The sequence below is a fragment of the Arvicola amphibius genome, chromosome 1 (assembly GCF_903992535.2).
Source record: "Arvicola amphibius chromosome 1, mArvAmp1.2, whole genome shotgun sequence".
NCBI classification, from domain to species: Eukaryota; Metazoa; Chordata; class Mammalia; order Rodentia; family Cricetidae; genus Arvicola; species Arvicola amphibius.
This window is the reverse complement of record NC_052047.1, coordinates 73,445,321-73,470,073: the sequence shown is the minus strand read 5'-3', so window position 1 is coordinate 73,470,073 and position 24,753 is coordinate 73,445,321. Positions and strand designations below refer to the sequence as shown.

General features: G+C 39.5%; 1 protein-coding gene across 1 annotated transcript in view; it reads right to left on the bottom strand.

The window, feature by feature from the left end:
* Positions 1-24,753, bottom strand: part of Abca13 (ATP binding cassette subfamily A member 13) — a 395,665-nt gene that overhangs the window by 42,114 nt on the left and 328,798 nt on the right. Inside the window, 2 exon segments of the mRNA XM_038325545.1 lie at positions 8,804-8,938; positions 15,917-16,067. Coding sequence (XP_038181473.1) covers positions 8,804-8,938; positions 15,917-16,067 — 286 coding nt within the window.

Below are 24,753 nucleotides of genomic sequence, written 5' to 3'. Positions count from 1 at the left end.
ATGAATGGTGGAGTGCAGACAGACACTACCACATCTGCTGTGTCACTCCCCCACATCAGCCAGTGTTGGCAAGTGCCCAACGTCAGATGCATGGACCAAACATGAGAAATTCTAGAAAGGGGGTCGGTAGGACACTTGTGCTTTGAAGGGTGTTGTGGATAAGATGCAGCAGGGGCATGTGAACTAGGGATTGAAGTAAAAGACGAAATGAAGGAAGGAAATATAAATAACATTGAAGATGTTTTAAGAAGATAAATGGAAATATTATTTTATATTAATATATTGTGTGTTTGCATGTATATATTTTATATACATTTTAATGGACTTATGCCAATGGAGTGATAATGTTATGCTAAGAGCTATGAACTATCGCACAAAACTTCAGGATCAGGCAATGGGGACCTTTCTTTGGAGCCTTCTAGAACTTGAAGGAAAGACCTTACTACTGAAACATAAATGTTGGAAGAAGCAAGAACTGCCTCTTGAAGCCTCCTTGAAGCCCCTTCCCTGAGGACTAGATCTAACGGTACTGTAAGGTCCTGTGTAAGTTGCCAAGGGAGAAAAGCAATCAATAGTCCTATCTAGATGTAAGGCCTATTAACCCCGATGATGACTAACCTGATAAGATATCTCCAATAATTCAACAGCGGCACTTTTATCTGTCTAGTTGGACTTAAGATCCTTATTCATACCTGATATTGCAAACCTATCGACAGCTAGAGAAAACATAGATCCTGGAAGAGAACCCACTACTGCGATTTTCCTAAACCAATATAATTTTAACTATATTCTAAATATTTATCCTTATAAGTATAGTTCTCATTCCTCACCAAAGAAGTTTCTTGTTGCAACAGATGGAGACTATTACAACAATCTATAACTGTTCAAAATGCAGAGAATCTGTGACCATGAGATGGCTGGCTAGCCCTAGCTGATACAATACAACCTACACATAAGGCCTAGAAGCATAACAGAGAAGGGTAGGAAAAATTTAAGAGCAAAGAACCAGAATATCTGCTGTCATATAGTGTCTTTTAGAAATATGCTGGAGTTGTACCCATGTAATCTCAACAATGTGATGACCTAAACAAGACTTGCATAATGACCGCAGCAATCTAGACACCAATGTAGATGGGGAATATTCTGGAACATCCCACCTCTCAATGAAGAGCTACATGTAATCAACTGCTGCTGAGAGAGGGAGAATCAGCTTTCTTCAGGAATAACCTTCCTGATAAGTTACCCAACCCCAAGCAGTCATCCCCCCAAAAAATACACATATGAGCAACATGTATGGACTCAGTAAGGTGTGTGCATATGTGTGTGCATGTGTATGTCTGCAAGTATATGTACATGTGTGTGTGTGTGTGTGTGTGTGTGTGTGTGTGCATGCATATCACTGACAATTGTAGTTAAAGATTCAGTGGGGGTAGATACAAAGGGAGTTAGAGGAGGCAAATCATACCTGCACATCAATTCTAAAACTCAGAGAAACAAAGAGCAGAAGAAAAGTTTCTGGAGGTGGAATGTGGGAAACTGTGTGGACACTGGCCAAAAGACAGAGCACTTTAGTTGGTTAACCAATCAGAATCAAGTCTGGACTGGAAATTTCTATGGCTGGAATATTTTATGCTCTCCAAATTGAGACACAGTCCCCAGTGAAACTGGACCTGGAGGTGTGGCTTTGGGAAGTGATTGTATTATAAAGATTCTACCTTAATGGGTGCCATTGGTTTACCTATGAAAGAAGCTGTTAGACAGGCCATCCTTTTTTGTATTTGTGACTTCTGCCATATGAAGACACAACATTTCTCCTCTCTAGAGGATGCACAATTGGAGCCATCTTGAAAATGGATTATCGTCACATATCTAGACCTGTACATGCCCTAATCCAATTATGTCCAACCTTTAAGACTTCCAACTTCTAGAAGAGTAAACAATGAGTCTCTGTTCTCTGAGTGACCAAACCTATGATAACCTGATTGATAGTTGGAAAATTGAACTGACAGGGTCTGTAATCAATAGCACTGTGTTGAGTGGTTAGAATGTTATCCTCACCAACTGATGTAACTATGTGGGGTAACCAGTAGGTTATTCAGCTTGGCTGTGGTCATCGTTACAAATGTAAGTTTATAGTAAAACATCATCATTGTATATTTTATTTATTTAATTTATATTGCTCATATTTATCAATAATGCTTCAGTAAAACTTCAGGAAGGGGAGAAATTTTCGCACCAGCCTTGTTTCTCCTGGCGGTCTGGTAAGGAAAGCCAAACATGATGTTTCTAAAATGAAACCTCCACTTCCATAAACTTTCAGAATGGCCTCCACCAGAAAGATAAATGATAGTAGAAAAGGCATCATTTATTGAAAAACAGCAAATAAATTGAAGTTTCTTGGAACCTGAAGCTTTCCTCTTCAATAAACTCTCAAGTACTTGTTATCGGAGCCACTTTTAAGGGAAGTCTAGCCCAGCTGTGTGATGTATGTCTGTGCTTTTTGCAGCTAGGGAACACTAAGCATATATCTCTTAAGAGCTTCTGGCCATCAACTTTTCCCAAAGAGGAAAGCAGAAAGGGAATGGGGGAGGAACACTGAACAGGAAAACACACACTTGGTCTTTTCTGCAAATCAGGTGATGTATATGTACTGATGAAAGCATAAGAAAATAAAAAGCGAGAGCTGGTATTGCTCAGACAGAAGGTTGAGTGGGTTATTTTAAATCTTCCTGGATCTTGCCCACTTCTTGCCTCTTTGGAGAATGTCAAAGGCATTACTTTAATCTGATGATTTGAATGTCACCACCATCACAGTAACTTGCCAGGCACTGGGTGACATACTTAACATGGATTAATTAACTGCTTTCAAGCTCTCTAAGAGACAGACACAATTAAGACTACTGCTTTGTGACAAGGACACAATAGGCACACATGTTCAACGACATGCTAAGGAACTGTAGTAGCACATCTAAACCTGGTCACTTAGCCACTGTCCCAGAGTTCTGGACACTCAGAATGAGAGGGATTGAGGGTATGGGAAAGAAGGAAACATTGGGTATACAATGAGCCAAGGAAATGGCTCTGGAGTAGAGGTCCAGTGGAGTGAGGAACATGCCAGGCCTAGATAAATGTAGGAACATTCAGTGAAAAGTTCGATAGATAGATAGATAGATAGATAGATAGATAGATAGATAGATAGATGATAGATAGATAGATAGATAGATGATAGATAGATGGATAGATAAATAGATGATAGATAGATGATAGTCAATAGATAGATGGATAGATTTCATTATGATAAATAAATAGCCTTTATATTGGACCTTTTAGCAGCAAACCAGGAACAAGCAGAGTTTCTAAGATCTAACCAAAAGATGGCAAAATAAATCTTCTAGCACAGGTCTTCTTGGTCTCCTAGCTTCCCCAAGGAAAGGTGTTTTTATGTGTGAACAACATAAAAAATCACTTTTACTTCCTAGACTTTGAATGCCCATGGGACTTTCTTCCAAGGTGAAACTTGGGGTGGACTGAGCTGTTTAAATTCTTATCAATCGCATAGGAAGAATGGTCTTTACTTGGTTAAATGACTGTGTATATTTAAAGCAATTTTTAAATACATAATACAATGGCATAGAAAGAATGCTCTTCACATGTTTAAACTATTGTACACATTTTCAGCAATTTTTAAATACACAACAATTGACTCTGTTTATTTACAATAAATCCTTTCCCCTTAGGTAAGGCAACCTGAATTGGCCATTCCCAGATAGATGACAGACTACCTTGACATAAGGTCGTGTTCCTGCTCTATCTCTTGCTAGAACTCCTTCTGACTTCCTCTGTATCCATGCTGAATGGATATGTCAGGCAGCTTTCCATCACAAAACAAATACCCGAGACCATCAGTTTATAAAGAAGGACTGCTTCACATCACTTGGTGTTAAAGGTTCAACCCAAGGACCAGCCCTATTGCATTTCCACATGAAGACAAGGCAATACCTCACAGTAGAGAGGTGTGACTGAGCTTTCTGCTTCATGACCAGGAATTGGTAAAGAGAAAAAGGAATGAGCTAGAATCTTCCTGTCCACTTCAAACACTCCCACAGTGACCTAAAGACCTCTGCTAAGATCTCCTAGGAGCAGTGGTTTACAATTTGCAGGCCTTGGCCCCAGCAGTGGTCTCAGATCAGATACCCCGCATACCAGTTATGTACATTATGATTCATAACGGTAGCAAAATTACAGTAATGAAGTATCAACAAAATAATGTTATGGTTGGGATCACTGCAACGTGAGGAACTGCATTAAAGGGTCGCTGCATTAGGAAGGTTGAGAACACTGTCTTAGACATTCTACTACCTCTCATATCACTAAGAGCCATAAAAGAAGCTCTCTGCACATGCTTGAGGAGATGCTAAGTTAAACACAACTTGGATGCTCATCCTCATTATTTGCCATGGACATATATCACTACAGCTACAATAAATATAAACCCAGGCTTTTCTGAGTTCTTCTTATCATCAGAGAGAAAGGAAAGTTCTAGGAACTATGGAATACCATTGAAATACTTTTAAGGTGAGAAATAGCGTGGCAGGCTTGATCAGGCCAGACGGCGTGGAGGAGTGAGAGCAGCAGCAGCAGCAGCAGCAACAGCAGCAGCAGCAGCAGCAGCAGCAGGCAGAGCCAAACCACAGGAGGAGAAGCGAGAGCAGCAGCGCGGCAGGTTGCTATGACAGCACTCCGTGGCCTCCAGATTATCTGACCACTGAAGCCTCAACCTCAGTCTTGCCAAAACTAGGAGGAATAACCACCTAAGCCTTGGACCCTTAGTACCTGGAAAAATGATCATCAAAGGCTCTCCTTTGCCTACACCTGAAGAAGAGATCAAAGGAGCCACGGCCCCCAACTACACAAATTGGAGAAAAAGGGACCCCCCCGAAACACAGGCTCCACCTGTTCAGATTGGAGGAAGAGATGGGTAGACAACAGGGTGAGAATATACTCAAAAACATAAAGAGGAATACAGCACCACCAGAAACTAGTGGTTCTACAACAGCAAGATCTGAACATCTCAATGCAGATAAAACAGAAGGAAACACCATTAAAAATAACTTTATGAAGATGATTGAGGTCCTTAAAGAAGAAATGAAAAATTCTTTTAAAGACATGGAGAAAAAGACAACCAAAAAAAAAAAAAAAAAAAACATTGAAAGAAATCAACAAATCCTTTAAAGAAAACCAAGAAAAAGCAATCAAACAGGTAAAAGAAATGGTTCAAGACTTGAAAACAAAATTAGAGGCAACAAAAAAGACACAAATTGAAGGGAATCTAGAAATAGAAAGTCTAGGTAAACAATCAGAAACTACATATGCAAGCAAACACAATGTAGGAGATGGGAGAGAATCTCAGGCATCAAAGATACGACAGAGGAAATAGATTCATCAATCGAAGAAAATGTTAAGTCTAACAACATTAGCTTACCATAAAATATCCAGGAAATATGGGACACCATGATAATACCAAATGTAAGAATAACAAGAATTGAAGAATGAGAAGAATAAGTCTGGACCCAGCAATTCCACTATTGGGAATCTACCCAAGAGATGCCCAATCATACAACAAAAGCATATGCTCATCTATGTTCATAGCAGCATTATTTGTAATAGCCAGATCCTGGAGACAGCCTAGATGCCCTTCAGTGGAAGAATGGATGAAGAAACTGTGGAATATATACATGCTAGAATACTACTCAGCGGTAAAAAACAATGACATCTTGAATTTTGCAGGCAAATGGATGGAAATAGAAAACACTATTCTGAGTGAGGTAACCCAGACCCATAAAGATGAACATGGGATGTACTCACTCATATTCGGTTTCTAGCCATGATTAAAGGACATCGAGCCTATAAGTTTGGGATCCTTGAGAAGATAATAAGAAGGTGAACTCCCAAAAAAGATATAGTAATCCTCCTGGATATTGGAAGTAGACACGATCGCCAGGCAAAATTGGGAACTTGAGGGTTGGGCAAGACTGGGCCAAGGGAAGATGGGGAGAGAAAAGTGTGAAGGGGAGAGCGGGGGGAGCTCGGAGGAATGGGGTGCTTGGGATATAGGAAGGGTGGATATGAGAGCAGGGAAGCATATATCTGAATTTAAGGAGCTACCTGAGGGTTGTCAAGAGACTTGACCCTAGAGGGGTTCCCAGGTTTCCAGGGAGATGCCCCCAGTTAGTTCCTTGGGCAGCTGAGGAGAGGGAGCCTGAAAAGGCCAGTTCCTATAGCCATACTGTTGAATTTCTTGCATATCACCATAGAACCTCCACCTGACGATAGATGAAGAAAATGACAGAGCCCCACCTTGGAGCACCGGACTGAGCTCCCAAGGTCCTGATGAGGAGCAGAAGGAGAGAGAACATGAGAAAGAAAGTCAGGACCGTGAGGGAACCTCCAGCTGGCGACAGATGGGGAAGGTGACTGAGCCCCACATTGGAGCACTGGACTGAGCTCCCAAGGTCCCGATGAGGAGCAGAAGGAGCGAGAACATGAGGGAGAAAGTCAGGAACAAGAGGGGTGCGTTCACTCATGGAGACGGTGGGACAGAACTAATGGGAGATCACCAACTCCAGTTGGAATGGGACTGATGGATCATGCGACCAAACCCGTCTCTCTGAGTGTGGCCAACAGCGGGGGCTGACTGAGAAGCAAAGGACAATGGCTCTGGGCTCTGATTGTTCTTCATGGACGGGCTCTGTGGGAGCCTTCTCAGCTTGGTCGATCACCTTCCTGGACCTGGGGGGAGTTGGGAGGACCTTGGTCTTAGCATAGAGTGGGGAACCCTGATGGCTCCTTGACCTTGAGAGGGAGGGAGGGGAGGTATGGGTGGAGGGGAGGGGAGGGAAGGGGGAGAAAGAGGGGAGAGAAAGGGGAGAAGGAGGGGAGGGAGGGGGGAGGAGGAGGGAAGGAGATGGAAATTTTTAAATATAAAAAAAAATAAACCATGAGGAAAAAAAAAAAAAAAAAAAACGAACATCTGTGCACCAAATACAAGGGTACCCTCATTTGCAAAAGGAACATTACTAAAGCTTAACTCACATATCAGGCCACACACTCTAATAGTGGGAAGCTTCAACATCCCACTGTCACCACTAAACAGGTCTGTCAGACAGAAACTTAACAGAGAAATAAAGGATCAAAAAGATGTTATGACACAAATGGGCTTAACAGACATCTATAGAACATTTCACCCAAACACAAAAAAATATGCTATCTTCTTAGCACCTCATAGATTATTCTCCAAAATTGACAACATACTCAGTAACAAAGCAAATCACAACAGACACCAAAAAAAAAAAAAAAAGGAAATAACCTCCGTGTCTTATTGGACCATCATGGTTTAAAGTTAGAATTTAACAACACCAATTGCAGAAAGCCCAGAAACTAATGGAAATTGAACAATACTCATCCGAATCACCACTCTGTCAAGGAAGAAGTAAAAAAAGAAATTAAGACCTTCTAAAATTCAATGAAAATGGCTGTACAATATACCCAAATTATGGGACACTATTAAAGCAGCGCTTGAAGGAAAGTTCATAGCACCAAATGCCTACATAAAGAAACTGGAAAAATCCAACACTAGAGACTTAAGAGAACACCTGAAAGCACTAGGACAAAAAGAAGCAAACTCATCCAGAAAAACTAGATGACAGGAAATAATCAAACTGAGAGCTGAAATCAACAAAATAGAAACAAAAAATACAAAGAATTAATGAGACAAAGAGGTGGTTCTTGGAGAAAATCAACAAAATACATAAACCTGTATCCAAACTAACCAAAAGACACAGAGAGAATATCCAAAAATCAGAATTTTAAAAGGGGTTATAACAACAGACAAGGAGGAAATCTAGAGAATCATCAGGTCATATTTCAAAAATCTGTACTCCACAAAATTAGAATACTTAAAAGAAATGGACAACTTTCTGAACAAGTGTCACATACCAAAATTAAATCAGGACCAGAGAGGCAAATTAAGTAGATCTAAAACCACTAAGGAAATAGAAACAGTCATCAAAAGTCTCCCAATCAAATAAAGCTCCAGACCAGATGGTTTCAGAGAAGAATTCCACCATAGAAGAACAGCAATTCAAAAGAACAGCAATGGAGGAGTGTTCCCCTTATTCCACATTTTTTCTAGTATAGGTTATCATCAATGTTTTTGATCTTAGCCATTCTGACAGGTGTAAGATGGTATCTCAAATTTGTTTTGATTTGCATTTTTTTGATGGCTAAGGATATTGAGCATTTCCTTAAGTGTTTTTCAGACATTTGAGAATTCTCTGTTGAGAGTTCTCTGCTTAGGTCTCTGTCTTTATATGCATATACATATTTGCATGCAATAATGATTAATGAGAAAAGGGGCTATGAATTTGAAAGTAGGGGCATACAGGAGGATTTGGAGGAAGAAAGGGGAAAACAGAATTTCTAATTTTATTATATTTTCAAAAATAAAGAAATAAAAAGTAAGACTGACTAAATGTTAAAGAAAAACATGTATTTGTTTTCAGATAATAGATGGATGATAAAATTTAATATTCACTTAAAGTTAACATTTTTATGTGACTATACCATAAGAATGTATGATTTTTGTAAAATGGTTCTGGCATCTTATAATATGTTGGAAAATATTCACTCAGGGCAGAGAGTCTATTAGTCCATAGCGTTGGTTCTTGGGGAAGTTCTGAAAGTTGAAACCATTTCCAGCACATGTTTACAACATCAACACAACTCTGATATTTCAACCACTCACCAATAAGAGAATGTCAGGCTTCCCCACCAGGGCCAGGGCAGTGGAGAGCTTTCGTCTGGTACCCCCACTGTATGTGGCCACAGGTTTGTCCACATGAGATTCAAGGTGAAGGCGCCTTACCAAGTCTGCAGCCACCTGGAAGAGAAAAGCTATCCATGAACCTTCCTCCATGATGTCCACATGACCTGGGTTGCCTTCTGCCTCTTCCCACCATGCCTGTACTCCTCTTTTTCACACAGAGGACCAGAAGACTTCCCCATCCCACATCACATTATAAGAAAAAGAGCAATAGGGAAAGAACATGGGGAAGAGGGTCCCATGTCTGTGGAAAGTTAGGATGGCCAAACATGGGTATGGAGATCAGAGATCAGAGAACTCTGAGTCAATGATGAATCTGGATGAGTATCTATATTCAGGTGAGTATAATAAAGGGGGCCCCAAGGAAGGCTAAGAAATGACACCAAATGAGGGAAATAAACAGTTTATAGCATCTATACATTCAGAGTTTATTTATTCAGTATCCAGACTGAAGAAAGATGGTACCAGTTTCTTCTTCATAGCTGCCAAGAAGTATCAGGTCACTTCACGAGGGTGCTGCTTCATTCATCAGAACATACATACATCCTCAGCCACCAGGGTTACCGTTGATGCCCTTACCCTCAGGCTCATAGCTTCTCTTCTATCCACTGCTCCACTCTGTATCTTACCACACACCCTTTTACCCTTAAAGTTCAATTCAAATCTCCATCCTCCCCAATGCACGTCATCCATGTCTCTAAGGCCACACTTATGTTGATGTTCCCAGAATAATTTGCCCTAAACTACTTCTTACCTATGTCTAGTTCTGTCTCTTATGCGGGACCCAAGTTAGGCATTTTGTTTGTTTGTTTCCAACTGTCTGTACAATTTTAAGAATAAACACTTCATATAATTCTTGTGTAGATAAAAATCTACATTAATCAAGGTGCTAATGCAGATGTAAATAAAGATTTGTTTTTCAGATACGGTCATACAATCAAACTAATGAAAAAGCAGACCTTAGTTCAAATGTAGAAGGACAAATTATATAAGATTATGACAATTGATAATTGTATATTTTAAAGTACTAAATAAAACAGTGTTAAAATGATGCATATACTTTTTCACAAACATATAAGACATGGTTATAATAAAATAATGATCATGATATGCTACAAACTTCAAATATTTTGGATGACAACATCTTAAACCTAAATTATTCAGTCTGTATTTGTGTGGCTTCAAAATAATTTAGAAAACAAGCTAAAAGACACAAGTGCTGGTTTGTGCTCAAACAGTGTAAGTCAAAGAAAGAGAAGTCAAGGCCCAAGAGGTAGACAGAGACTCAATCTTGAGTCTCCTGCAGTCTCTGAGAAAGCTATCTCAAGGTCAATACTTTGTTCTCAATGAAAATATTAGAGCCATTTTTCTCCAGACTGTCTTCATGGGAAGCATCCCTTCCCCTGTAATCATTTAGTCCAATTATGTCTATTAAAATAAATTGAATAAAAGCCTCTTTACACAAATAAAAAACTTCAAAATATTTTATACAGAATTAGCAAACAAGCACAAATAGCTAATTGGGGTGCTGCAGTGAAAAAGACTCAGACGGAAAGCCTATGCTGGGAAGCTTAAAGACAACCCATGGTGTCAATGGAATCACAAAGCCGAACTGTGAGCTTTATCCTGCATGATGTTCATAGGGAAGACAGAGGGAGGCAGCAGGCTCCCTGGAAGTCTTTGCTTCAGTGAGAGCAGCACTGTGGTCACACAGGCAGTCGACACTTTCGGAAAATTATGAACAAAAAGAGCTGCGAGACTAGCAAAAACAAACAGAAATGGAAAAAATTGAAAATTTGGGTTATCTTTGTAGAGTTATGAAAACGTTCAAAATGTACATCTTTTACAAGTGTTTATTGTGTTATACTGCATTCTGTTCAGAAGAGGGATAAAAAGAGGCTAACAAAGGGGAGAAACAAAGCAAAATAATGATGAAAAGTCCTGGTTTTGTAGCAACACGCCTTAGAGTAAATACATTCTTAATAAATTTGCCAAATATTGTTGATTATTTTTATGAAACCAAAGAGTGCTTGTCGTATTTTTCTAATTTCACAAAAGGTTAAATAGTGCAGACTAGAAGTTCCAGAGCCATTAATCACAGGGAGGATTCCAGAATGTGTGGGAGCAAATGTATGATCTAATGGAATGTCACTTTTGGAAAATAACTGAAAATGATCTAATAAGAAGCATTTTGCTGCGATCTTTTCTGCACTCAGTGCCACTATCAAAATAATGGCAAATGCAATGACCTGGAAATCGGGGCTGGCAAAGTGCTACCTAGACCCCCAAAATGTCATAAGCCACAAAAGTCTCACTGCTATTGTCCCAGAGTAACTAAATGTCATAAGTTACAAGATCTTCCACATGTCACTTTCAGAAAGCTCTACAGAGTGTGCCACCTTTAGAGCAGAAGACTGGAATTCCTTAGCTTTATGGCCCAGGCTGTAACACATTCAGCGTGTTAGAACTTTGGGAAATAGCCTGCAGTCAGAATACAGTTTTCAGGAAAGCATCGGCACTCATCAGATTCCTGAGCCAAACTGCCCATGTGCAAGTGTGATGGCCATATCAAACCCGTTCTGTGAAATTCAAGGTGAAAATGAGACACTGATCAGGAAAAAGAAAGCAAGGATTTCCAAGGGAAAAGCCGTCACGTGACCTTCCCTCTGCCAGAGATGCTTCTTCACTCAAAACAGCTTTTTTCCAAATCCACCGTGAACGGGAAAAGAGAAATCTAAGATGGAAGAATGTCTACAGTAATGGTGCTGAGAGCACCACTCAAAAATTTTCTGAGGAATGGAGAGAATTCAGCAGAAAAGAGTGTTGGTTGCTCATCCAGAAATCCTGAGCTCAATTCCTAGCAAACATACGGCAGCTCACTACCATCTATAGTGGGATCTGATGTCCTCTTCTGACATAAAGGAATATATTCAGAGAAAGCAGATAGAGCACTCAAATACATAAAATAAACAAGTAAAACTTTTTTTTTTTAAAAAAAGGATGGAAGAAGAGAGAGAGAGACAGAGACAGAGAGAGAAAGGGAAGAAAGACCACCAGCCGGGGTTACGCGTCTAGAGGTCCTAAATCCAAGTGCCAGCAAACACATACATGGTGGCTCACAGCCATCTATGGAACTGATGCCCCTCATCTGGCATGAAGTAATACATTCAGACAAGGCATCCATACACATAAAACAAATGTTAAAAAAGAAAAGATGTATTCCAAGAGCAATGTGCAGGTATTTACAAAGATAGGACGAGTAAATTCCAGTTCCTATGCCAGAAGATTAAAACGCAGATTTCACTAGGTTTCATTCCAGTTAGATGCTTTGTTTGGGTATATTAGCTAAAGAAATATCAGAATCTCCTCTTACATACTCTCGTGCCTTCACAGATTATAAGTGCAATCTAGAGGCATGCAGCTCTGACCCAATACTAAATGTTTCACCAACTTGGAGAGTCAAATACAAGCTTAAAATGCACCCTCTGCTCACCACTATAGAGTGTGAACAAGCTTAAAGTGCACCCTCTGCTCACAACTATATGGTGTAAACAAGCCTGAAGTGCACCATCCGTTCACAACTGTACAGTGTGAACAAGCCTGAAGTGCACCCTCTGCTCACAACTGTACAGTGTGAACAATGGACTGGAAATTTGCTCGACCAGCAGAACCTGAATTCAAGTCAAACGAAGGGGCAACCTTTCCTTGCCTAAGTAAACATTTGAGGATTGTACCTGTAAAAGGCATGATTATAGATAGAACAGATCAGAGACCTTACCATAGGTGAACTGAGTGCCCTGGAGTCCAGGCAGAATGCAGTGCAAAGCTTAAGCCGGAGGGCATGAGAGGAAGAGGGGTGAGGGACTGTGACGGTGAGGCAGAAAGGGCTTTTCAGCAAGCATCGGAGGTACCCTTGACGCAGAGGACACAGTGACTGACTGTCTATCTTTCTATAGACAAGAGGGATGATTACAGAAGAAAACTGATTTGAGTGGCAGATATATTGGGTGGAAAACGCCTCCTTTGTATCCGTGGTTCACAGCTTGCAGAGGAGTGTTCTTCCGGGCCCAGTTCACTGAAGCACAAAGGAAAGTAAACAATTAAGAAAACCTGCCAGTGAAATTTGCAGGAATCCACAAGGATGACCCCAGCAAAAACCCTAAGCAATAGAGGAGAGGGTGTCTGAACCGGCCCTTCCCTGTAAACAGATTGATGACTACCCTAACTGTCATCATAGAACCTTCATCCAGTACCTGACAGAAAAGGTGCAGAGATCTAATGCTAAGCACTGGGCCAAGCTCTCAGAGTCCAGCTGAAGAGAGAGAGGAGCGATAATATGAGCAAAGGGGTCAAGATCATGATGGGGAAACCCACAGAGACAGCTGACCTGAGCTAGTGGGAGCTCACTGACTCTGGAATGACAGCTGGGGAACCTGCATAGGACTGAACTAGGCCCTCTAAAAGTGTGTGACTGTTGTGTGGCTTGGGCAGTTTGTGGGGCCACTAACAGTGGGACCAGGATTTATCCCTAGTGCATGAATTGACTTTTTGGAGCCCATTCCCCATGGAGGGATACCTTGCTCTGCTTTGATACAGGGGAAGAGGCTTGGTTCTGCCTCCATTAGATGTGCCAAACTTTGTTGACTCCCCATGGGAGGCTTTACCCTCCCTGAGGAGTGGATGGGGGTGGGGTGGAGGAAGGTGTGGGGGAGTAAGGGGAGGAGAGAGGGGGGAAACTGGGATTGGTATGTAAAATGAAAAAATATTACTTTAAATAAAAAGTAAATTAATTTAAAAAATAAAAATAAGAAAAGAAAAGCTCCAGGCTAGAGTGCATCTATAGTCATTAAATACAGTTTCCGTTTCCTTGATCACACAGAAAGGCTGAGATGTCAGTCATGGAAGATACTTTGTTCTAGTCTACTAGCTAGCAACTGTCAGGGTGATGTCAATCAAAACCTGTACTCCAGAGCTGTTACCTGATCACTCTGTGTTTCACTTTCTCTGATTTTAAAATCAGGCAAACACTTCTTACCTACTTTCAACAGGGTATGAGACATACGTACAGAAAGACAATCACACATCACTTAAGGGCAGGATGCATTCTGAGGACTGCATCTTGAGACATTTCATCATGCTGTGAACCTCAAAGAACTCTCTCCCAGTCCAACGTAGTGGCTGTCAATCACTGAGCATGAATATGACCTCTCAATACTATCAAGAGATTCGGTAAATACAAAGTGCATGAGGCTGTTGCCAGGACATAGGTTTTATGGTAACCCATTTTTGTAAGTAGAAGTAAACCAATGCAGAAGAAAACACATTATAGTGCCGCAAATATTTAAACCAGCAATAGTCAAGCATTATGTATAGCAGTCATTGCCACAGCTGATGGCAGAGGTTTGTTAACACCACCACATTCACACACGTGGTGTGTTATGATGCAATGTTAAGGCGGGCTTGCAGTCATCAAGCTATTGGGAGTTTTCATTCCAATTTTGTAACCTCACCAGTATGGGATCCACGGTGAAAGAAACATTAAGATATGCTTCCTGACTACATTAATTGGATCATCATTTTATGTTGCTTAACACTAATATCGGTAATAAGCACCTCAGAACTCTATGCTTATTCTACATTTCAATTTGCTCACACAATTTACAGTAGTGAGAAATTGGCTAGCAGAGGCACTATGTCCTTTAGGAATATGTAGAAAACATGTGGATCTATTAGAAACCGCTGAATGAGCAAGTCTCAGTATCATCTGCATAATCCACAACAGCTTCATGAAAGAAATAAAGCTAGTTCCTAATTGGTGAGCATTAAAGGAACTGCTCAGTGGAGGAGTTCAAAACACGGACTGAAGGACAGTGGATTATCAGAAAGCAATTGCCCGGGTGACAGAGAGCACCAAGTCTTATTAAGGGAGACGTCATAAGTGCATTCATCCAGACAGAAGGGGCCAGATTATAGCCACTGCCAACAATCTACCTCTTCAATCAAAAGCTAACAAGAGGGAGATGACAGAGGAAATGCCTATTAAAGAGAGAGCCAAATATTAGTGCTGGATGTTAAGAGAAGTTCTACTTCACTTAGTGGATCTCCTATAGGGTGGTCGATTAGCTTTGTTTATTAACATGGGAGGTAGGTCAAGTGTCCCTGGGTCTCAACAATGAAGTGGAGAGTTTCTATTCTGGCTTTGGAGCAGTTTTAAGTTATGGAACAGAAGTAAAAAAGAAAAACAACAAAGAGAATGAATTGTCATGGACCAGTAAGGGCTATTAGCTTTGTCTACTGTGAATCCTAGGATGTCCCGCTCCTATGGATTCTGATTGATAAGCTCCACCCCCTTTATTCTACTCCTTTTGCAGAACCAGAAATCTAGTCAGCTATTCACATACTACAAAGAGGTATGCAAAGGGCAAAATGTGCTTCAGCACCTTCCATTCTGATGCATTCCTACTTTAAATGCTCTCTGAGCTGTCTATCGAGGCTACTAGCTCCGATCTGACCACAGCTTGCGTCAACAGAAGAGTCAAGTCTTCCCTGCCCACTGTTTCACCTGCTCTCCATCCCTCTCAAGCCTGAGAATTCTTGCAGTTGTAGGTGCTCCTTCATTCTCCTGAGACCACCCAGAAAGGCATTCCTCACAGGAAACTTTTTGCCCTCTCCCGTAATCCACTTTAGTAATTCCCAAGCTCCACAAATACTTTGTGTCTAGTTTTGCAGTATTTGTTCCTGACCACAAACCACAGACCAGGAAGTCTTCAGATATTTATAGGAAAAAGAGAAAAATGTACAGATACAAAGTAATAGAACATACTTTTTGCTTATCTCCTAGCATAGAACCCTCTCACTGACACAGTTTTTGATATACAATAGCAATAAAATTTTAATGTTGGAAAATGACTTCCTTGAACTCATCTGTCCATATGACTTCTTTTCCTGGGATGAGAGAACAGCCTTGGAGCCATAGTTGATGGACCAGCAGCCGTTAGTGGATCCTTTTCCTCAGAAAACTGCAAGATTGCTTACCTCTGGAATGTACTGTTTTGGAATCCCACGGAGGCTGCAGTAGTATTGGAGATGCTCCCAGCCAGTCAGGAGCTCATCCAAAGCATCCTGCTGTGGACAGTAGCCAAAGAGGATTCCCACTTTGCCAGCAGAAGTCAGATCCACCATGTCTCTGCACACACAAATAGAACAGGCTGACAAGGCTTCATGAATACAAATCAACCTATCCCTTAAATTTAACTCATCAATTTCCATCACCCTGTGTTTCCTATAGCTAACAATAATGCACAAATATTTTCACCTAATGACAAAATGAAGGGTACCAGAAAATGCCACACTAAATATGTATCTTGGCACAAGGACTATTCAACTAACTTAGACCAACAAACTCTGAGAAACCTGTTTAATCTCCCCAGTCCCCTGATAAAGAGTTCACCAACTTCCCCTTTGTAAAGAACATGCTAACTTGCAAAGGTATCTCTGCACTTGCTACTTACAGAGACTACTCTGACCACCTACAAACACAAGCAGAGGAGACTAATTTACTAGACACTTCTCCTCCTCCCCAGAATGCCAAACCCATTTCCATTTGATAATACCTGTGTATAAGCCTCTTTCTTCAAACTCATCATTTGATCCTCCCTCTCTCCTGCCCTTCTATGGTGGTTTGAAAGAAAATGGCTCCCCACAAGCGGGGCACTATTAGGAGGTACGACTTTGTAGGAGTAAGTGCAGCCTTTTTTAAAGGAGTATGCTATCATGGGGGTGGGCTTTGAGGTCTCTTCTGCACAAGCTTTGCTCAGTGTACCCCTCAGACCATTTCCTGCTGCCTTCAAGATGTAGGACTCTCAGTTACTTCACGAGCACCACGTCTGCCTGCATGCCACCATGCTCTCTGCCATGATGATAATGAAAAAAACCTCTGAAACTGTAAGCTGCCACCCCAATTAAATGTTTTCCTTATAAGAGTTGCCATGGTTATGGTGTCTCTTCACAGTAATAGAAACACAAAGAAACCTTCCTCTGTCTCTTCTTTTTCCATCTTTGTTTCTTTTTCTATATTTCCCCCTCTCTATATATCATTATATATAATACATGATTTTCTTTGTAAAACTCTTGTCGGTATATTTGAAATTAATATGTCTTTGTTAGTTTAATTTCGAGGGCCTTAACATAGAACAAAAGATAGTAGAGAACAAAACTCTTTCTTCCCTCCCAGTAGCAACCCATGAGATCAGAAAATTCATGGGTTTATGAGTGTGTATGAGCATCTGTGTGTATATGTGTATGTATGTGTATACGTGTGTGTGTGTGTCTAGCACTGAGTTTCATATTTAGCACATAATATATTCTGAATAAAAGGCTATCTGTAATATTTTTACAAAGAAACTATTATAAATAATTTGTAAATCCTTAAAATTACAGTTTCATACAGAAGATTTCATAATTCAGTTTAATTATAACAATTTTAAATAAACATTCAATGAATATATGAAAAGTAGTAGGAGTTAATGGGTCCAGTTGCAAAGGTCATCACAAGCTTCCATACCTCGCTGTGCTCCCTCTCACAATGCTCCCATTGGGATTAGCTTCCACCAGCATGACAAACTTGCCATGACTGATCTTATAGCTGAGTCTAGCATGTATGGCAGCTTTGGACTGTGTGCTGCAGTTTTATTTTATAGTGTCAACCATTTACAGGGCCATAAAGACTAATCTCACTCTTCTAAAGTCTTCTATTCTTCCTGCCAGGCTTTAGGAGCAGTGGTGTTCTTGTGCTTTGTGACTTGACTTGTGTCAGAACGTCACAAAGTTGAAGGAACACATGGAGCATGCCACAGATTCTCACACTTAACAAAATGCACTTCAGCTTAATTCATGCTTGCCAGGACACACGTGAGGACTCTGAACTTAGACACTGGAAGCTAGTCTTTTATGTAATGGTATTAAGAGGTGGCACCTTCAAAAGGAGGACAGGGTCACAAACACCGGTATCTCAAAGAATGGGAGATTGTGATGTTTAATAAAAATTAATTTGACTGAATTAAGAATAATGCAAAAGGAGGTCATGAATTTGAAAATAAGCAATAAGGAGTATTTGTGATGGTTTGGGGGGCATAAATGCTGTAATTAAATTCTAATTCAAAAAACAAAATAATAATAAACAAATAAATTAGATATACAAACATTGGGAAAATGTTACTTCCAAGTGTGTCTGTGAGAGTGTTTCTAGAAAATCCCTGACTCATGGAGGAACACTTAAACCAGGAGGCACCATCCCACCTGCTCACCTGCTTGAGAGCCAGATGGAAAAAAAAAAGGCAATAATGCCTCATCTCTGAGAAACCCCCATCTCGAATATATATATATATATATATATATATATATATATATATATATGTACATTTGTAATATATATATATATATACATACAAATTGAAAATACAAATAATCTATGATAGTTAGTCAAGAGAATATTCGGTTAGAAGGGGAAAATGACAGAGTTCCTGAGGACCCTTCATTAACATATTTCCTGATGATGAAATACATAACATTATAATTATTCGCCAAATTATATAATTAATACATGAGGGAATTATGTGGTTTTAATTTTAAAGTTTTAAAAAGCGTTGCTAGTATCTTTGAAGTTAAGAAGGTTTCAACTAAGATTCTTCTACAATTGTCAATTTCAAAGCACTCTTAGGCAATTAAAGATAGGAGGTTTCATTTAAATTCTCTGACCAATTGGGAGGAGATACAGAACGCATATATTCAATATTCTCATTGTTACTCACTTCAGATACTTCCTGCCTCTGTCCTGAACTTCGTCAGTATGTACTCACCATATTTGATATCTTTGAACTCTAGGAAGATGGAAATAGCTTAGAACAGGTGAACCAGAGGTCCAGCTACAGAACGAGTCTATTTTCCTATCAACACAGGTAACATTTTCCGGTGCACTGATTTCTAATTAGATACTTTAAAACTAAGATCATGATTTCACAATGAACTAAAACAGAGGGTTTTTTCTCCTATCCCCAGAGCAGGGCATATTCCTTCTGATATACAGTTAAGATTGTTACATTTCCTTTGTAGTTAGTAGAAGCCCTTTATTGGATAATACTTTCTCACAGGAAATGGTTATATATTTTTTCTTGTTTTATTTTTTAAAAATCTTTAGGTAAAATGCAGGGCCCCCAAAATACTAAGCAAGTGCTTTACCACTGAGCTACACCCAGAGCCCCACGGTGTGTAACTGTTACTCTGAAATGATATCTCCATTTGCGCACAGCTTGGTAGATCATGTATACAGAAGATGCGCAGTCTATTCAACTACAGTAGAGCCATTGCTCCAGTCACACTGATGACATGCCAAGTCAGGCATACTGCATTTTTCCTACGTGCATTTCATTAGTTTAATTTTTGTTATTTATTTTTATTTTACATGTATAAACATTTTTGTCTAAATGTATGTCTGTGTATGCAGTGTCAACAGAGGCTAGAAAGGGGCATTGGATGTCCTGGAACTGCAGTGACAGATGGTTGTGAGCTAACATCTGGGCCCTGGAGAAAGAAACCAGGCTTCTGAGAGAGAGAGCAGCCAGTGGTCTTAAATGTTGAACAACCTCTCTGGGCCATCATTAGTTTAAATATCTGAGACTCTATAAAATTTTTCTTCTCTGAATTTTGGGGAAAGTAAGGATTTAGGAATATCAACAGATATAGTTCAGGTCTGGAGGAACCGTTTTCAGTAGTGTGGTGCGCTGGTCCATGTGGAGACACTATGGGTACAGCCTTCTGCAGATCTGCATACAAAAGGATGTGGTGGGATAATGCGCCTTGAGCCAAGCAGGAGTTAATGGCCCATCCAGAGATCATCTTAACTGAATAAGAAGATGAGCTTATTTATTTAAGTCCTTTCATCCAACTCCAAGGGTTGCTAACCACACACTTCTTAAATCAGAATCACTGCCAATCATATTTATGCTATTAGAAAATGTCCCCATTCATTTCATAGTTTCCACACGTTTGCACTTGGTTATCTCGGCCTAATAGAGAAGGTCATAACATTCTGTATGCTTTATGCTTCAGCACCACTTGGAAAGACAAGACATTTTTCAGTATGGGATCTGACATAAAAATGAACTTCAAGTGGCTTTTATCATGATGCATTCCAAATGGCTTTCTTCTCTTTAATTAATGGCACAACAGTCCAAAAAAAAAAAAAAAAAACCCTAGAAATTAAATACAAACACAGAGGAACACTCTGAGAGGCCTTTGCCAAGAACCTTCCCACTCCAGGCATTTCATTTCCTTTATATTATCAGCAGTCTGTAAACTGTCAAAGAGTTAATGAGAGCAAAAGGCTGTTCAGTGGACCGGCAGGATTTGCTTTCCGGCACTTCAGCATCTGCACCTTGCTTGCTTTTCAAACACTTGCTTAGCCCCTCCACTGCCCACATTTACTTACAGGTTTAACTCCATATGTGCCTCGCACTGTATGTTCTGGTAAGCAGGTCCAGCCTGAAGTGTTTATGTGCGTCTTCAGGGATACCACAAAGTAACCAAAATTATATAACCAGGCAGTTAGAAAGCTGCATCATCCACAGTAGTTTGATTTTGTTTCAAAGAGAATATGGTATATCCATGATGTTTGGCCTATTAGATATAGACCAAGAACATACAACTGAGGACTGGGATGCATTTATCTCCCGGGGTTAAGTTACAGCTCACACATACCCCACCTGTGTTCTGATCTAAGACAAGCTTTTAGATAGGTAATTAAACATGAATATACATGCAACAAGAAAGTACAGTCATTTTTATAGGAGATATTTAAGCTTTAAATAATTTAACTCCTGGGACTATGGCTAAGAAAAAAATCTACTACACTAATAAATAATCCTTCTAAAATAAAGAAATGATAACCAATAACATTTTCATATTCCGATCAAGAGAATACTATAAATCCGGGGCAACAAAACATCTCATTAAAGTATGCATATGATTTTATAATATCAGTTGCAAATTTTCCCATGAGCATTAATTACTGTACTATTGCTACAACAAAACCAAATTACATAAGGAAGAGTTTGTTTTAGCTAATGTCTATAATAGCAGAGAATTCACAATAGTAGGTGAGAGCAGGAAGCTGAGAGATCAGATTTTAAGCACACACAGGGTGCAGAGAGAACAAATAGGAAGTGGAGTAAAGCTATAAACCCTCAAAGCCCACTCCAGAGCCAGACTTCCTTCAATAAGGCTGCACCTTCTAAAGGTTCCATAGCCTCCCAAACAGTAACACTCATTGGAAACCAAACATTTGAAAACATGAGATATGATTTTATACTATCTAATATCTTATTCAAAGGAAAGACTAGGTTAATATCTCATAGACTTATCTTTAAAGAAAAAATAAGGGTGGATATGCATATCACCCTTTATCAGAATGCATGGTATGTTTCTGTGAGTCAAGATGTCATTCACTACTGACACATGTATGCTGACTTTTAGGAACTATTTAGAAGACATTGACATAGTTCCAGGATATTAGCACCCTTAACCTAATTGATTTCCCTCTTGAGGTCAAAGTTAGGAGTTATACAAAGTTATCATATTATTCATAATAAACGTGAATGTCACTATTAATGCAATAGTTTTCGAAAATACATCACACACACATATATGTATGTGTATATATATATATGCATATATATATATATATATCAGTTATATAATAGATATTGCCAAGACAGTTTATTTATTCATTTTTTTAAATTATGAATTGTGTGTGTTTGGGTATGTGTGTATGTTCACATGAGTGGTGTCTGTGGAGGCCAGAAACAGGCATTAGGTCCTTTCTAGCTATAGTTACAGGTGATACGAGCTGTCTGATAAAAGTATTAGGAATTAAAGCTGGTTCCTCTGCAAGAGCAGTATGTGCTTTTGATCCAGAAGCATCTCTCTAGCCATCCCCAAGAAAGATTCTTAAACTTTAAATGCCTGGGTTTGAATAGCATCAAATTCAAAATTAAAGGAAGAGTTTTTCTCATAAAGAAACAAAGCTATCATTTATTAGAAAGTGGGAGATTGGGGGGAAGTCAGTTCAACTATGCTACATCTGCTTAACACTTCAATATTGAAACAGAGCCAGGGAAATCAAGATTCTTGTTTTCATTAAAATGGAGTATAAAATGTCCTACATGAGGAGTTGGAGATATGGCTCAGTGACTAATAGTGTGTATTGCATTTGCAGAGAGTTTAATTCCCTGGACCCACACTGGGCAGTTCACAACCATATAGAATTCCAGCTCTAGGGAAAATCCAAGGTGTCTGGCCTCTCTGGGAACCTGCACATACATGCATAAATCCACAAAGAGATGCAAACATATACACATACTTATAAAATTAATCTTTTAAGAAATTCTATATGAGAAGTATATATTACTCAACTCTTTACTATAACAATATATCTACACCATCAAGGTAATAAAATGGAAGGTTATTTTGGCTCATGGTTTCAGAGCTGTCAATATATGACCAATTGGCTCATTGTTCTGAACTTGGTGATGCATAATGATGGGAGAATATGACAAAATACAACCATTCTCCTCATAACAAGAGAACCAGAAAAAAGCAGAGGCCAGGGTCCCTCTGTCTCCTTCAAGGGTAAGCCTCAAATAAGAGAAGACTTCTGACTTTGCACACTTCTTAAGAGTCCCACTTTGTCCCAGAAACATAAGCTGGAGACCAAACTTTCCCACAGAGTCTTCAGAGAATGCTGAGGATCAAAACACTAGCCTACAGATCACTCTGTGTCAGAATCTCAGAATGACCATCTAAAAGGCAAGGTGAAAATAAAGCTAGAGACAACAGTTTTATCTTCTGTTTATAAACTAGACGTGACTATGAGATAGAATATTAAAATGCCTTGACTTTAGAGCATTCTTCAGCCCCCGCCCCCCCCGCCAAAGCTTTGCAGAGATTCTAATCCTTTTATGACTTGCAAAAAATCTAACCTGAGGAATTTAAACTTGCATTTGTACTGTTCTGTAAAGCTTAAAGTGTATGGATAGCAAGCTGAAAATAGCAGAATGCTACAAAATGATCTAACTTACGGGACCAGAATGGTAAATGGATTCTGTTATTTAGTAGAATGTCACAGGAAGCGGAGTTCGACATCCAAAATAATTGCAAGCTATGAGATAATTTCATCACTTTGAAAAACCAAAATATTTGCATGTCATTACTAATGATGATAATAAATATTTTCCTTTAAAGCTAAATAAATTTTTCAACCACCTACTAAATTTCTGGCAGTGGTGGCGCACACCTTTAATCCCAGCACTCAGGAGGCAGAGGCAGGCAGACCTCTGTGAGTTCAAGGCCAGCCTGGTCTACAAGAGCTAGTTCCAGGACAGGCTCCAAAGCTACAGAAAAACCATGTCTTGAAGAAAACAAAACAAAACAAAAAAATTTCCCATTAAAATCCCAGCAAAATTCTTCAAAGACCTCAAAAGAACAGTATTCAACTTCATATGAAAAAACAAAAAGCCCAGGATAGCCAAAACAATCCTATAAAATAAAAAGAACTTCTGGAGGCATCACAATCCCTGACTTCAAACTCTACTACAGAGCTACAGTACTGGAGACAGCCTGGTATTGGCCTAAGAACAGACAGGAGGACCAATAGAACCAAATAGAAGACCCAGATATCAATCCACATATCTTCGAACACCTGATCTTCGATAAAGAAGCAAAAAATATCAAGTGGAAAAAAGAAAGCATATTTAACAAGTGGTGCTGGCATAACTGGATATCAACATGTAAAATAATGAAAATTGACCCATACCTATCACCATGCATAAAACTCAAGTCCATATGGATCAAAGACCTCAAAATAAAGCCAGCCAGCCACACTGAACCTTACAGAAGAGAAAGTGGGAAGTACACTTGAACACACTGGCACAGGAAACCACTTCCTAAATATAACCTTAGCACAGACACTAAGAGAAACAATTAATAAATGGGACCTCCTGAAACTGAAAAGCTTCTGTAAAGCAAAGGACACGGTCAACAAGACAAAACAACAGCCTACAGAATGGGAAAAAATCTTCACTAACCCCACATCAGACAGAGGTCTGATCTCCAAAATACACAAAGAACTCAAGAAACTGGACACCAAAAGAATATATAATCCAATAAAAAAAATGGAGTACAGACCTAAACAGAGAACTCTCAGCAGAGGAATCTAAAATGGCTGAAAAACACTTAAGGAAATGTTCAACATCCTTAGTCATTAGAGAAATGCAAATCAAAACAACTCTGAGGTTCCATCTTATACCTATAAGAATTGCCAAAATCAAAAACACTGATGACAACTTATGCTGGAGAGGTTGTGGGGGAAAGAAACACTTATGCATTGCTGGTGGGAATGCAAGCTGGTACAACCCCTTTGGATGTCAGTGTGGCGATTTCTCAAAAAAATTAGGAAACAACCTTCCTCAAGACCCAGTAATACCACTTTTGAGTATATATCCAAAGGATACTCAATCATGCCACAAGGACATGTGCTCAACTATGCTCACAGCAGCTTTGTTTGTCATAGCCAGAACCTGGAAACAACCTAAATGCCCCTCGACTGAAGAATGGATAAGGAAAATGTGGTACATTTACACAATGGAGTACTACACAACAGAAAAAAAATGACAACTTGAATTTTGCAGGAAAATGGATGGAGCTAGAAAACATTATTTTGAGTGAGGTAACCCAGACACAGAAAGACAGTTATCACATGTACTCACTCATAGGTAGTTTTAAAACATAAAGCAAAGAAAGCCAGGCTACAAACCACAATC